The sequence below is a fragment of the Diceros bicornis genome, chromosome 8 (assembly GCF_020826845.1).
Source record: "Diceros bicornis minor isolate mBicDic1 chromosome 8, mDicBic1.mat.cur, whole genome shotgun sequence".
Lineage (NCBI taxonomy): Eukaryota > Metazoa > Chordata > Mammalia > Perissodactyla > Rhinocerotidae > Diceros > Diceros bicornis.
Window position 1 is genome coordinate 18,020,550 of NC_080747.1, and position 14,653 is coordinate 18,035,202.

Below are 14,653 nucleotides of genomic sequence, written 5' to 3' on the forward strand. Positions count from 1 at the left end.
CTGTGCTTTCATAACGAAATGTTGAAGTCTTTCTTTCTTTTTGATATCAAAATCTCCTTTTGTTTCTTAACTAAATGTCAAGAAATGTCATATATGTCCAGCTTAAACAGGAAAATACATTCTAGCAAAACCTCTTGTAAAGTGAACTTCTGTTTAGCAAATCCTTTCAGTTATTTCCTACCATAAAATAAAAGTTTCTGTAGCTTTGCCTCCAATTAACAAAAACTATATCCCATGCTTAAATGTCACACACTTTCTTAAATGCTATCTATAAAATAAAGAATATCACAATAGGCAAAAAGTCATAAAACAGAAATAATATCACAGTTTGGTTCTGAAAGGTACCCTACAGGTAACAAGCCTCCACCCTACCTCACCCCATGCCCCATCCCCCAACCTCCAACACATACTTCCCATATTCTTTCCCAGAGACAAACCCAGCGAACTGACTAGATGCTGTAAAAGATGAATTTACCATCTCATGTACCAATTATTTATGTCTCAGAGTGCATGAAATGTAAAAGCTCTGTGTGTATTAACCGTTCTTACTTTGGAAGGATAGCACGGTATTAAACTCAGTTTTATCCTAATTAAATGTGAAATGAACTTCTCCAAACAAAGGGCACAGATCTATACTAGTCAAGTTTCTCTCTTACCTGTGATGGTACATGTAACTGACGATGACCGCCAGGAGGCACAGGAGGAGAATGATGGAAGTGGTGTAAACCACGGGATGCAGGAGACTGGCTGCCTGGGTGTACAGTTCAGATCCCGTCAAATCCTGGGGGGAAAAGGAAGTATCATTCTAGCAGCACTTTTCTGGACACATAATACTGAGATTTTCTTGAGTGACTAAAAAACAACGATAAACAAAACTCCGGTCCTTATGTCGCTTGATTTTTTTTTTTTTTATGAGGAACATCAGCCCTGAGCTAACTTCCATGCCGATCCTCCTCTTTTTGCTGAGGAAGACAGGCCCTGAGCTAACATCTATTGGCAATCCTCCTCCTTTTTTTCCCTTTTTTCTCCCCAAAGCCCCAGTAGATAGCTGTATGCCCTAGCTGCACATCCTTCTAGTTGCTGTATGTGGGATGCCACCTCAGCATGGCCGGAGAAGCAGTGCGTTGGTGCGTGCCGGGATCGGAACCCGGGCCGCCAGTAGCAGAGAGCGTGCACTTAACCACTAAGCCACGAGGCCGGCCCCCTTATGTCGCTTCATTTTATTCAAGGACTAATGTTTCAGGCTATTTTCCTCACACCTTACTTTGCCTTCCTAACTTCCACTCTGTTAACTACTTATGATAGATAGATAGATAGATAGATAGATAGATAGATGATAGATAGATAGATAGATAGATAGATAGATAGATAGATAGAGATACTCTTGTTCTACATAGGACCATCTACTTTGTAATTTAAATATTGACTCTGCTATAAGGGTAATACAGGGAGAAGAGCAGTCCACATGTGGGTGATTTAAACGAGGCAACCACAGACTTCATTTTTAATGCCCTTTTACCCCACTTATCACTCTGCATACTCACCAGCTGATGAGGTACTAGACAGCAGTATCTCCAAGTCAACAAAGCCTAAACAGATCTCTGTAACCACTGGCAGTCAAGTTCAACCAATATGAATGAGCAAACTCTGTGGGAGGCACTGGGAACGTATCGGTAAGCCATGGTCCCTGCCCTTGAATAGCTAAACGTCACAGGGGAGACAGACGCACAATCACATCACAACAACATTTGACAAAAATAAGGGTAGCCCAGTTATGGGAGCAAAGAGCTCAAAAATCAATAATAAACAGTAACAGCAAACCATTTACACAGCATTTTTCATAATCCAGGCACTGTGCCAGCACTTACACAGAGTAACCCTATGAGCGAGGTATATTATTAGTCCCATTTTATAGCTTGAAAAACTGAGGCACAAAGAGGTTAATGCTGCGAGGGTTAGATCCAATGAAGCCTGGCTTCCAAGTCTGTGCTTGGCACAATGCAGGCAGTGCCTCCCTACAACGAAAACAATGGATATCTTAAGGCTTCTCTACTTACAAAGGACCAAAGCAGGCGGGAAGACGCCTCCACCCCTGGCCACGGCTGCCATGCCATAAAACTGGGGCTGCAGGAGTCAAAGCCGTAGATTCACCAGATCCTGTCACTAAATTCTCTTTCTAAACTGACTGTTAAAGCTACAAAATGACGGTTGGATGTGGGAAGTTCACAGCGGATGCATCTCTAATTAGGAAGTTCTTGAGACAAGAGAAACTAGCAAAGCGAGATGAAAAGAGGAAGGGAACGGGTGACAGACAAGAAAACTGAGGATGGCCTCAACAGAGTAGGGACGGAAGGGGCACATTCTCCCAGTGAACAATCAGAAGTTGACAATATACAATTACAGATCTAAAAAGATCATATCAGAACACCTTAACAAGCCCCTCACCATAACAAATGATGAAGGGGCCCACAGAGCCTGACAAAAATCACAGTTAATGGGAAGCTGTAGAAACAACACGGGAAACTGAACTCCAGCCTGAGTGCTCCACGACACTGTGATGGGTCTCAAACCTGTAATTCATCTATTTATTCAACAAATGTTAATTGGGTGTCCACCATGACCAGGCACTAAGCTAAGCAACGGATATTCGGGGAAACACAGAATGCAGCCCCAGCCCTCGAGGGCTGACAGTCTGTAAACTAAGCACCCAAAAGAAAAAGTACAAGAGAAAAGTCTATCACAATTCTGACCAATCTGCCCTTGTGAAATGCTCACAAGATTAGTCTATGCCACATGGCCTCAAGGTATTTGCATTCTGCTAAAAATCCAGAATATTAGTGGGAAAATTCAAAAAAAGCTTGGGGCAGTGAGAAGCAGTTAGATGCTAGTAAGAGTAGACTCATTTCCCCTCAATTTCTATGAAGCTATTCTTCCAGTGCAGAATTAATAATTGAGGATAAACATTCAATATCTAGGATTTGGCCCCTGGACTCCTTCCATGCACTGCCTGCTTTACATTCCTCGAGGAAATGTTCAATGATATGTCACCACTTACTTACTAGCTATATGATCTGGGGGCAGTTACCTCACTATCAAGCGGAGACACTGCCAATCATCTGGCAGGCTTTGGGCAAGGGCCAGAAGGAGAGAGTGTCAACGTGCCTTCCACAATCCTTTGCAAAGGGTAACAAAACACAGGTAGCTAGATACTATCTAATAAAAACATCGGAAAAACTATCAATTCAGTTCTCAAAATGTTGTCTATAATAAAGTTTAAAAGAAACCAGTTTTTTTCAAAAGCCAAATGAGTGTGACATTATATGAGAAAGAAAGTGGATGTTGAAACAGAGAGCAATGACTCATAATTCCAAGTTATGCCTGGACAAAGGCGCAAGTAGCACTGTCACTGGCCACATAGGGCACTGCTTCTACAGGAGCATTTTTGGTTGTCACAACAAACTGACCTGCCCAAATGGACGGGAAGCCCTGCTGAGAAACTGGCTGAGCAAAAGGTATAAGGGGCTAGATAGTAAATATTTTGAGGCTCTACGGGCCAAAACGCAAATTGAGGCTATTCTGCAGGTACTTATTAACCGTCTGAAATATAACCATTAAAAAATTTAAAAACCACTCTTAGCTTTCCAGAATTCAGAACAAACAAACAAACGGCAGTTGACTAGAATGGTCCTGTGGGTCAAATGTTTGCCAGGATTTGCAGACCCGTGGTATAAAGGAAACTAATCAAATTAAGAAAAAAAACTCTACCTTGATGGCACAAGATACAAAAGAATATAAGACTATTAAAGACAGCTGAGATTAGGATAGTAAAGAAGTTAAAGATCTAAAACAAGAGAGGTAAAGTAGAAATCTGAATCAAAATTACTTTAATTATACTAGTAAACACAATTTCTTTGTGATACTATAACAAAAACATTACCAAATACACTGTCCAAAAACGGCCACTAGGAGACATCCGTGAGAAGAAAAAGTAAAACCGTCACTCACACTTGCAATACAGTAATAAATCAGACAGGAAAAATCTCTGCCTCTGGCGCTGACACGACTATAGCCCATCACTCAACAGTGATCTCAGTCACTCTTCCATATGGTACAAAGTTAACTGCACCAATGCAGAGAATATTAGAACACCTGAAGGTGCATTAAACATCACAAAGATGATGATGATTAAGGACCCAAAGAAATGGAAAAAAGAGTTTTTGAAAATCTTTGTTTACTTGACAGAGACTCATATATTTACAAGTTACTTCTAGCCCGAGAATTACCAGATATAAAATCACTGGCAGTTGTAAATAATTCATCATCATCACATCAATAGGGATAATTATAAATGAGTAATTCTATAAACTCGCTAGAATCTGAACAATAGAAGAAAGTCCAAAGAAAACATCTTGGGGTGCTCTCTGTTTGTCAGAGTATCAAGAACGATAAAAAGACTTCACCAATAAAATAAAATTTAAAAATAAGTCTGAAATCAGAAATGTACAAAAACAAAAACAAAAACAAAAAAAAACCCAGACTGTGCCGTCTATGTTGCTTTTTATTTTTCCCCTAAGGAACAAAGAAGAATAACTTTAAGATTTTCCTCCCCCTACTTCACACCATACACAAAAGTCAATTCCAGTCGAATCACGAACCTAAATGTGAAAGGGAAAAAACATTAAAGCTTCTTAAAGAAAACAAAGGAGAATATCTTCACGATCTTGAGTTAGGCAAAGATTTCTTAAACAGGACATAAAAAGAACCATTGTAGAAAAAACTTCAGAAAAATTAAGAAACTCTGTTCATAAAGACAACATTAAGCGAAAAAGCAAAAAGGCATTTCTATAGACTGCATGTGTCCCCTCAAAATTGGTATGTTGAAACCTGATCTCCACTGTGATAATATTTGGAGGTGGGGTCTTTGGGAGGTGATGGAGAGTGCAGCCCTCACAAATGTGATTAGTGCCCTTATAAAAGAGACCCCAAAGAGTTCCCTTGCCTCTTGCACCATGTGAGGACGCAGGAAGAAGACAGCCATCTACGAACCAGGAAGCGGGTCCTCACCAGGCACCGAATCTGCCAGCACCCTGATCTTGGACTTCTAGCCTCCAGAATTGTGAGAAATAAATTTCTGTTGTTTATACCACCAGCCTGTGGTACAAACCTGTGGTATTCTGCTATAGCAGCCCAAAAGGATTGAGACAGGCAAGGACTGGGAGAAGATATTTGCAACACATAAATCCAACAAAGAGCTCCTATTCACAATTCATATCAAAAATTCCTATAAGTCAATAAGAAAACAACAGATATTTCACAATATATGTAAGTCAAGTCATCACGCTGTACACCTTACATACAGCACCTTAAACACATATAGTGCTGTACGTCAACTAAATCTCAATAAAACTAAAAGAAAAAAAATAAAAGTCGAAGATAATGAAAAAAAAAATAGGCAAGACTTGAGCAAGAACTTCCTAAAAGGGTCCAAACTGACAATAAGAAAATGAAGAGGTGCTTAACATCATTAGTCACCAGAGAAAGGCAAATTAAAACCACAATGATATATCATTAATACCACCACCAAAGACTAAAATTAAAGACTTACAATCCCAAGCACTGGGAAGGATGTGGAGCAACTGAAACTCTTATTACTGGTGAGACTGTAAACCAATAAAACCACTTTGGTCAACTGTATGGCATTATCTACTAAAGCAAAATATATGGATGGCCTACAATCCAGCAGTTTCACTCCTGAGTACATATGTCCCTCAAAAAACATGTATAGGAATATTCATAGCAGCTTTTTCTTGATAGCCAGAACCTAGCAACAACTCAAATGCCCATCAATAGTAGAATGGTATTCTACTGGCTCTGGTATTTTCATACAGTGGACTACTGCGTAGCCGTGAAAAAGAATAAACTGCTGCTACATGCAAAAACAAAGATAAATCTCACAGATGTAATGATGGGAAAGAAGCCAGACACAAAAGAGTATGTACTGTACAATTCCAATTATATGAAGTGTAAGAACAGGCAAAATTTATTTATGGTGATAGAGATTAGAAGGGTGAGTATCTCTTGAGATGGCAGTGGGAATTAATTAGAAAGAAACAGAGGAGCTAACACGTGCTCAAGTAAAAATCTTGACAGTAGCTAAATGTGTGTATTCACATGTAAAAATATTATTAAGCCATACACTAAAGATCTGTGCACTTGCTCAATATCTCAATTTGATGAAATTGTTCCCCTTTGTTGGTCCCCCTTTGATTACCAATTCCACTTTAGAGCATTTATCCTGCAGATTTTCTATTAAATGTGCAAAATAATATTGTACAACCAAATTACTGGAAACAGAGGAGTACCTAAATTATGGTAGAGACATAAAATAATATTCAAAGGTGAAAAAGAATGAGGAAGCTCTTTTATACTGATATGTGAAGATTTCAAAAAGGAGATTTAGTAGAGTGATTAACAACACAGATTTCTGGAGTCTGAATTCAAATTCCAATTCAAATACTAATTAACTTTGTAAATTTGGGCACGGTGCTTAACCTCTCTACGCCTTAGTTTCTCCATCTGTAGACTGGGGGTAATGATAATAGTACTATGTCTCATGAGGTTGTTACAAGGATCAAATAAGTTAATTCATGTAAAGACTTCAGAAGAATGCCTAGCACATAAGTATCTAATGAAAATTAGCCACTGCCATCACCACCAGCACCACCACCATCATCCTCATACCATCATAAGATATCTTCATCATCCTAAGAGATATTATTCCATGGACTTCATCGTCATAAGATACATTGTTTCATGGAAAAGCATGATTTAGAATAATGTTTGTAGCCTACAACGATTGTGTAACAATGGAAGAAAACAGGACCGTATGTTCATTTTTTTCAATATACGTAAAAATCTCTTCAACAATAGGCAAGAAGCTAACATTAGTGGTTACCTATTTTGTGGAGAATGATTCCGATGGGAGAGAGGGGTGGTAGTCAAGTTTTCATATACGTTAATGTGTAGAAATAACTAAAATGTTTGATATATGTGATTGCAGTACCTATTTAAGAATCATGTAAACAAAAACATTACTAGCATTCATGTTTAACTACACAGTAAATGAAACCTTGCTTTCATTCAGCAAGTTTTATATAAACAAAATTTAAAAGCAACACTAGAAAGATGTCAAAACAAATGAATGCTCTCTAGTTTCATGTATTTCTAGGTGAATACAATAACAAAAGGAGAATCAAGGTACAGAGATTATTTCATCTTTACTACTAGTCCCAATTCAAGTATTAAGTACTACATAAACAGTCTGACCCTACTCATTACCTACTTGTTATTCAGTTTTTCTTTTCCTACTGACACAGCTCCTATGAATCTTCCTGCCCCAAGTGGCTATTTCTTATCATATCATTCAAATGAACCCAATTTCTGCTTAACTTTTCTCCCTGGCTCCCACTAAGACCTTAAGATATAATCTATTATAGCAGGATGTCTACAGAACCCAACTTTGGTATCTATTCGAGATTTACAAACAAATATATTCTTTTTGTTTCACTTTTTTAATACAAAATTCTTCAAAACCTGGTCAGAAAAAGTTTTACGGGCTACCTAACAAAATAGGAATTTAGACTTGCTATATAAAATCATATATTAAGATAGTTTTCAAGAAAAATTGGATTTTATCAGTTATTCAAAACAGTGTCAGGTAAGGGAAAAAGGTGTTAACTTCCCATTTTTAAAAGATGTTGACTTCCCATTTTTAAAAGATATTTCTTCTATCTTAAACATAACTTTACTTAAGAGTAGGTATGATTTCATTAACTTAGCCTTTATGTTTAATTAGCAACTCTAAAAAGCCCAAATGCTAACTTTACTATAATTTTGTCAACAAATTTCAGATACATTTCACTTTGCTGCCTCTAGGTGGCACAGTTATATTTAAGAAAAGCAAAAGAAAGGTAATCTTTGAAAATAAATAGAAAAAAATCTTAGTACTGTATTTTAGCTTTAAAGAATTGTGTAATACATTTTTTAAAAGATTAAGAGTATGAAAGATAAAAGAATAGCTTATTCCTTCTAGAAAAGGATTATACTAATTTAAATAGTTTAGAAGAACAGCTAGGAAGTTCAAAAATAGATGCTTTAAGCTGGTATTAGATTAAATAGAAATAAAAGTTTCACATGGTGTAGTATCATGTCATTAACAAAGAAGCTTATAAAATGCCTTTTGTGTGTTCTGTGTTTCATTTATTTTGCCCAACTTTTTCTAGTTAACAATTATATAAATTTCAGACAATGCCGTATCTCTATTATTTCTCCTTCAGTACTTCATAGTTTCAGGTTATTTTATAATCAAAACCTGAATGAGAAAACACTTTCAAACTGAAAGAGAAAATGCTTCACCCTTTAATTAATGCTTCATGCTTTAATTTGAAAGGTTACTACAAAATAATATGTGAACTTACAGAAACGAGACTTAGAGAAATCAAACATCTTCTATTTGTGAGAAGAATCCTAAACTATCAACACTAACTTTAAACTCAAGAGGATAAGAGACTTTTACAAATACAGCTGAGTCTAACTAGTGTAGACTCCACCCTCTGTCAGCTGGGCCAAATAACAAACACGTTAAGATGTCACGGAAAAGACCATCCTCATACACTAATAAATAACCTATTTACTCCTCTGTCTGTTTGACCGGCATGGTGGTAAGGTATACTAAGTTAAGGAGCAAAGAGAAAACCAAAGAAAGAGTGGAGGAAAATCTATTCTAATTCAAGCTTGCTTCAAGATCATTTCTAGTGGTAAATGCTCTTTTGTTTTTTTAAGAAAAGAATAATTCACAAAAAGTAAAATACATCATGTTTCAGGATTATTTAGTGCTTTGATAAAATATTGTCTATATAACAGATTCAGAGCTGGAGGCAGATTAAAAATGTTAGGTGTCTAACACTAGATGCACTAGTGTGCATCTCCCAAGCTAGCCTCAAGTCACTTCTGGGAGACGTCTTTCAGAGTCATCAGTAATTCCTTCCTCTCTACTCTAAAGCATGTATACATACTCTAGGATGTTAATATCTTATAATTACTGTAATATAAAATAAAAACTAGCCTGGTTAATTTCATAATTATCAGCTCAGGAATCAGATTCACTTAAATAACTCATTAATAAAAAGACCTGTTCCTATACATTAATAACTAGTTACTTTACCAAAGATTAATAGGTATGAACAACGGTAAATAACAGAAAACAACATTAGCTTGATCAGCATTAAAATTGTAAAGACATTAATTTTGTCAATACTGTTGCTTGCAGTGACTAAACTGAAATTATCACCATTACTCTAAATTCAAAAGGAGTCTAAAAATTATGACGTGTAGTAGGAGAAGGCACTAGACGGCAAAGAGGGAAAATCTCTCACTACTCACTGTGTATCTTTGGGCAAATCAGTCACTCTTTCTGGGTTGAGAGTCGGACTGTATCGACCCAAGATGTCTCCAAATTTTAAGAAGGTCAAAGTCTAGTTGAACTGATTCACTTATAAAGTTTGCTGAAAATTCCTATACCAAATTGAATCTCATATATTTCACTTGGTAATACCTCAATTTCCCTTTAAAATCACAATTACACCAAACATGACCTCTTACTTAATTAAAAGGAGCAATTTATGTTAAAAGTTTTTGAAAAATCTTCATTTGATCTTAACTATCCATAGGAAAAAAGTTAGAATACTTAGTGTTTATGCATAACGTTAACAACTGCCATACCATTAAAACTGCATAGTTACTAAGGGAGTAGCACTGAATGGTAGTGATATTTTCATCTGAGTAGAGTATATGGCACCCGTCTGACTTCCAGCCTCCTTGTCCGTTCAGCAAATCAAAATCCCACTGGGCGGCCACGGCATCTGCTCCGTGTGCAATTCGACGCAGTGTCACATTAACAGGGATGTGGTGGGTATCCACATTCACACCATCTGGAGAAAATGGGAAATAAAAGTATTTTTGAAACAAATTTCATAAACAGTTAAATATTAACTTACACACTAATGGGTACTCCACAATATCTTTTTTCGCCAGTGACTTATTAAAATGAGAAGAAAACAAAAATAAGCATTTTTAGGAACAGTGAATTATAAAGTCGCACTGTCCAGTGACTGCTGGATAACATATGCCACATACAAACCTATTTTGGTGAGAATCACGGGAGTAACCACTGTACGCCGTTTTCCATCATCAGCCAAATTTGTTGAATTCCCGGTGGCTGGAAAAAGCTTTCCGTTGCGGAATGCGATGAGTTGAAGCTTATAGAGAGAGTCATCAGTGGGTCTGACTTCTCTTTTTTGCTTTGGTGAGAAAAGAGAAGGAGGAAGCTGAATAGAAGCTTCCACAATAGTATTCTGAAAATATATTAAAAAAACAAAGAAGAGTTGCCGTATTAGTATGCAGAGACAAGAAAGACTATTTTAGATAGTTATGAATATTTTCTAATGATATGCCGAATACACTTTAAAAAAAAAAAATATATATATATATACACAAAGTTTAATAGTTAAAACAACTTATCAGTTAAGTGAAATATCTGAACACCACATAATAGGATAGAAGAAAAGAAGTATAAAATAAACAGAAATGCAAACTCTATTTCAAAGAGTTAGAAGTAAACAAGGAATTCTTTCAAACTACAAAGTGAATTTTCCCATGATAACATATATTGCTGAAGTAGACAGCATTAAACCGACCAGGGATCTCAGTGATCCCTTTTCTTTTTGTATCAATTTTACAAGGACAAAATACAGTAAATAAGCACAAATGTAGCATATCACGAATGTGAGTGTAATTAATTTGGGCTTATGGAACTTTACGGTGATTTGTGATGGATTCAAACTGTCAAACAACAAAAGAAAGAACTGACACAAACATAACAGAAGCTTAGATTCAGCAAACTTATTTTAGCAGAAGTTTTGCTGAGACTAAGAAACACATTGTGTTAGAAAAACACTGTAACAAATAGGAACAACGTGCTGGCTAATCACTGAATGTTTTTCAGACTTCTTTACTACAAATTTTTAAATGAAATTATTCAGCATTCAATAAAAAATAAATCTATACACCAAAGAGGCAAACAATTATCTTAAAAAATTCCCTATTTTAAAAACTTATCACCAAGTCTCTCTCTTGGCACCGACCTCTCTCTCCAACCCAATGTTCACATTGCCAAAAGAATTTCTTCTTAAGAAACAAATCTGATGGTGTTATTTCAGTTTAAATAACACCTCAGTTCTCCAATGTTTAGAGAAGACTGCCCTCAAATCCGAAGTATGCTATAAAATTTGGCTAAAATGTATGTCTCCAGCTCGTCCTCCAACACGCCTTGTAACACAAACTATAACCCGGCCACACTGAATTTATCAATTTTAGACTTCACCCACTTTTTTATGCCACTGTGCACGCTGCACATGCCAGGATCCCCAGCTGAAATGCTCCCCTATTCTTTTGTCTGGCAAACATTTCAGCTGGTCAGATTTTATTTTTAGCAAGATAATTTTGTTGGCAACGTAAAGGATGCATCAGAATGAGAACGGTTGACAGCCAGGAGAAAGACTTCACAAATTCCTTAAAATGGGGTTTTTTGGGGATGATTAATGACGTCTCCTCGGTATATTGCTTTTACAGTTGGTTGCTCCCTCTTCTGGACTCAGGTAGCATTCTGCCAACATCTCTATCATAACTTACATCTGCAGTATCACAGTGTAACTCATGCTCTGCTTCTAACTCGAGTAGGAGGATTTTTGAGTGCAGATAATCTCTTTTTTATTTTGGGTGAGGAAGATCGGCCCTGAGCTAACATCTGCCAATCCTCGTCTTTTTGCTGAGGAAGAGTGGCCCTGGGCTAACATCCATGCCCATCTTTCTCCAGTCTATATGGGACGTCGCCACAGCATGGCCTGACAAGCGGTGCGTTGGTGCGCGCCCGGGATCCGAACCGGCGAACCCCAGGCCACCGCAGCAGAGAGCACGCACTTAACCACTTGCGCCACTGGGCCAGCCCTCCAGATAATCTCATTTTTGGACCTCCTCTACGTTAATAATACTTCCTGGCACTTGCATTTGATAAAAGTAGCCCACTGCTTATAAAATTAATGAAAGTCTGTGTGACATGTTTATTTTTTTAAGAAAAGGTTTTACTGAAGCAAATGACTTTAGAATTAGTTTTTAACTGCTGTGCTTAGAACAATGTTGGAATACAGCAGATACCCACAAATATCTGTTGAATGAAAGTATTTTGGAAGTTTGAATATTGACAGTTTGAATATTACTTTTAAACTGAAGATGCCAAGAAAATATTAGCAATATTTCAGCTAAGAAAATGCATAAAAAGGTTTCCACTGTTCTCACTTGCAAATATAACCTGATGTGGAACCAAAATTTATTGTAAATTCAATCACTAATCTAGTAAATTTCTATTAAGTATATAAATTTCTCAAGTATATAATGAGTCATTCCAAAAAAAAAGAAATAACCTCAACAGATCAATTAATTGGAAGGTCAAAATCCTGATAAAGCATTACATACTGGATATTTATTAAAACTTAAGTGCTATAAAATTTATAAAATAATTTTGTTGTGAACTCAAAATGACTTGAAAACAAAGCACAGTCCCCTGGGAAAGTATTACTTATGATAAATCAAATTAATTTAAAAAAAGAATCATAATAATGTTTTCTAAAAGAGAGTTGGAAAAAGAAATGACATCTGTAACTTCTAGAAGTCCAAAAGTTTTCTCTACACAAGTTTAAACTTGTAAAACCAACCTAACAACAACACCAAATTAAAAAACCCAGGTGTATGGACAGATGGCTGAGAGATGAGAGCTACATATTCAAGGCTGTTACATAACCTATGCCTTCTAAAATATCCTTCAAAGTCCAATAAAGAATACTACTAAATAATAATTATAGGTTCCCTGGGTAGAGAGAGGGTGGCCTAGGGGGGCTGGAAAAGAAAACTTCAGCTGTATCAATAATGTTTATATTTTTATAGTAAGAATGTAATACATGTATATTTAATTTATTTAAAAGAAGTGTTGACCATTTATTACAGAAAGGTTGTAAATCTAACAAAAAAAATCACTGAGGAACACTTATTTGTTACACTTATCATGATTCTGCCTTTTGCACTTGGCCTGAAGGCAAGGAACACAAAGTTTATAATTTCATTTAACCAAATATTTATTTTAAAATGTATGGATCACAGCAACAGAAATAGATGGAAACATATGAATTATAGCTAATAAATTTTTTTAAATCTTTTAAAATCCTTTGGGAAATACATGTTTTTTGGTGTCTAATATTTGTTATTGAAAGATCATATGCCACCCATGGGGAGAAGAAAGTGGGATGTGAAACAAAAAACCAGGATTCCGGAGCCAGCTTCACCATGTAGCAGCTGCTTAACACTGCACAACTCTGTCTACCCTCTCCGAGTCTCACCTGTCAAATGCAGCTAAAGATCTTTCTAAGAAATGGCTGTGAGGACCAAACAGGATGGTGACCACAACAAGTACAAAAGCTATGGAACTGTGGGTGGTATTTTTATTATTATTACACAGCAGTGTGGCAGGTGATTATCTGGAGGCTGGGGACAGAGGAAATGCCTTAAAGTAACTGACTCACCAATAATAATCAAGAACCTCATCATGTTCTGACTTCTACAATTCACTTTCAGTAATAATTTCAACACTAGAAATTGACAAAGCATGAACACACAAAATGAACACTATCATAGAGCTCTTATTACTTTATTTGCAAAATTCATGTATATTTTCCTATTTACAATGCCATTAAACTAAGAAGAAAATGGTAATTATCGTAAGAGATGTTAACTCAAATACTTCCACTAGATTTTAACATTTTTTCTTATGAAACAATCTGGGTTCTTCTACTATGTAATAAAAATTTTCAGAAATCCTAATTTTGTCCAAGTCTATAGAATTCTAACACTAAAATTAGAAGGAGTCAAAGAGCTACCTGATTTAAAACAATAAAATACTGATTTATCCATGTTTTCTTGACTATTTTAAACAGAGGTTATGATACACCTTGATTATTTTCTTGTGTATGATTCGTTATTAACTGATTATCTCACTGCTGCAGATTAACAGGGATTATGTTTGCCTTTAGAATTAATTTGACTGACTTTCTTTGCTAATTAAGTTTGGCTGTTAATTTTTATTCAACAACATTCATTGGATGACGTTTCATTACTCTGTGCTTGGCACTGTGCAAAATCTGGAGATAGACAATGAAATAAGCCATGGTCCCTGCCCTCAAATATTCACAATCTAACAACGAAGAGACAACAACAACAATAAAACAATAATAAGAAGAGTTAACATTTATTAAGTGCACTGTTGTAAATGTCCACATATTTGCCTCATTTAATCCTCTCAATAACCCTTTGAGTTAAATATCATTTCATGATTCCTGCGTAACAGATGAGGAACTGACATTCAGAGAGGTTAAGGTATTTGCCCAAGTTTGCACAGCTATTAAGTGGGGGAGCAGAATGTGAACCCAGGCTGTTTGGCTGCAGAGAGCTCACGTTCTTAGTCACCATATTACATGGCCTGTCACTATAA

The 14,653-nt window shown here is 36.3% G+C and overlaps 1 protein-coding gene across 2 annotated transcripts in view; it reads right to left on the reverse strand.

Annotated features, from left to right (window-relative positions):
* The window catches only part of ADGRA3 (adhesion G protein-coupled receptor A3), a 122,252-nt gene that overhangs the window by 18,069 nt on the left and 89,530 nt on the right, over positions 1–14,653 (reverse strand). For both annotated transcript variants that reach the window (XM_058546818.1, XM_058546817.1), the window contains 3 exons: positions 10,199–10,412; positions 9,781–9,989; positions 657–781 (listed from right to left, as the gene is read on the reverse strand). In XM_058546818.1, coding sequence (XP_058402801.1) covers positions 657–781; positions 9,781–9,989; positions 10,199–10,412 — 548 coding nt within the window. The remainder of the gene's footprint in view (positions 1–656; positions 782–9,780; positions 9,990–10,198; positions 10,413–14,653) is intronic.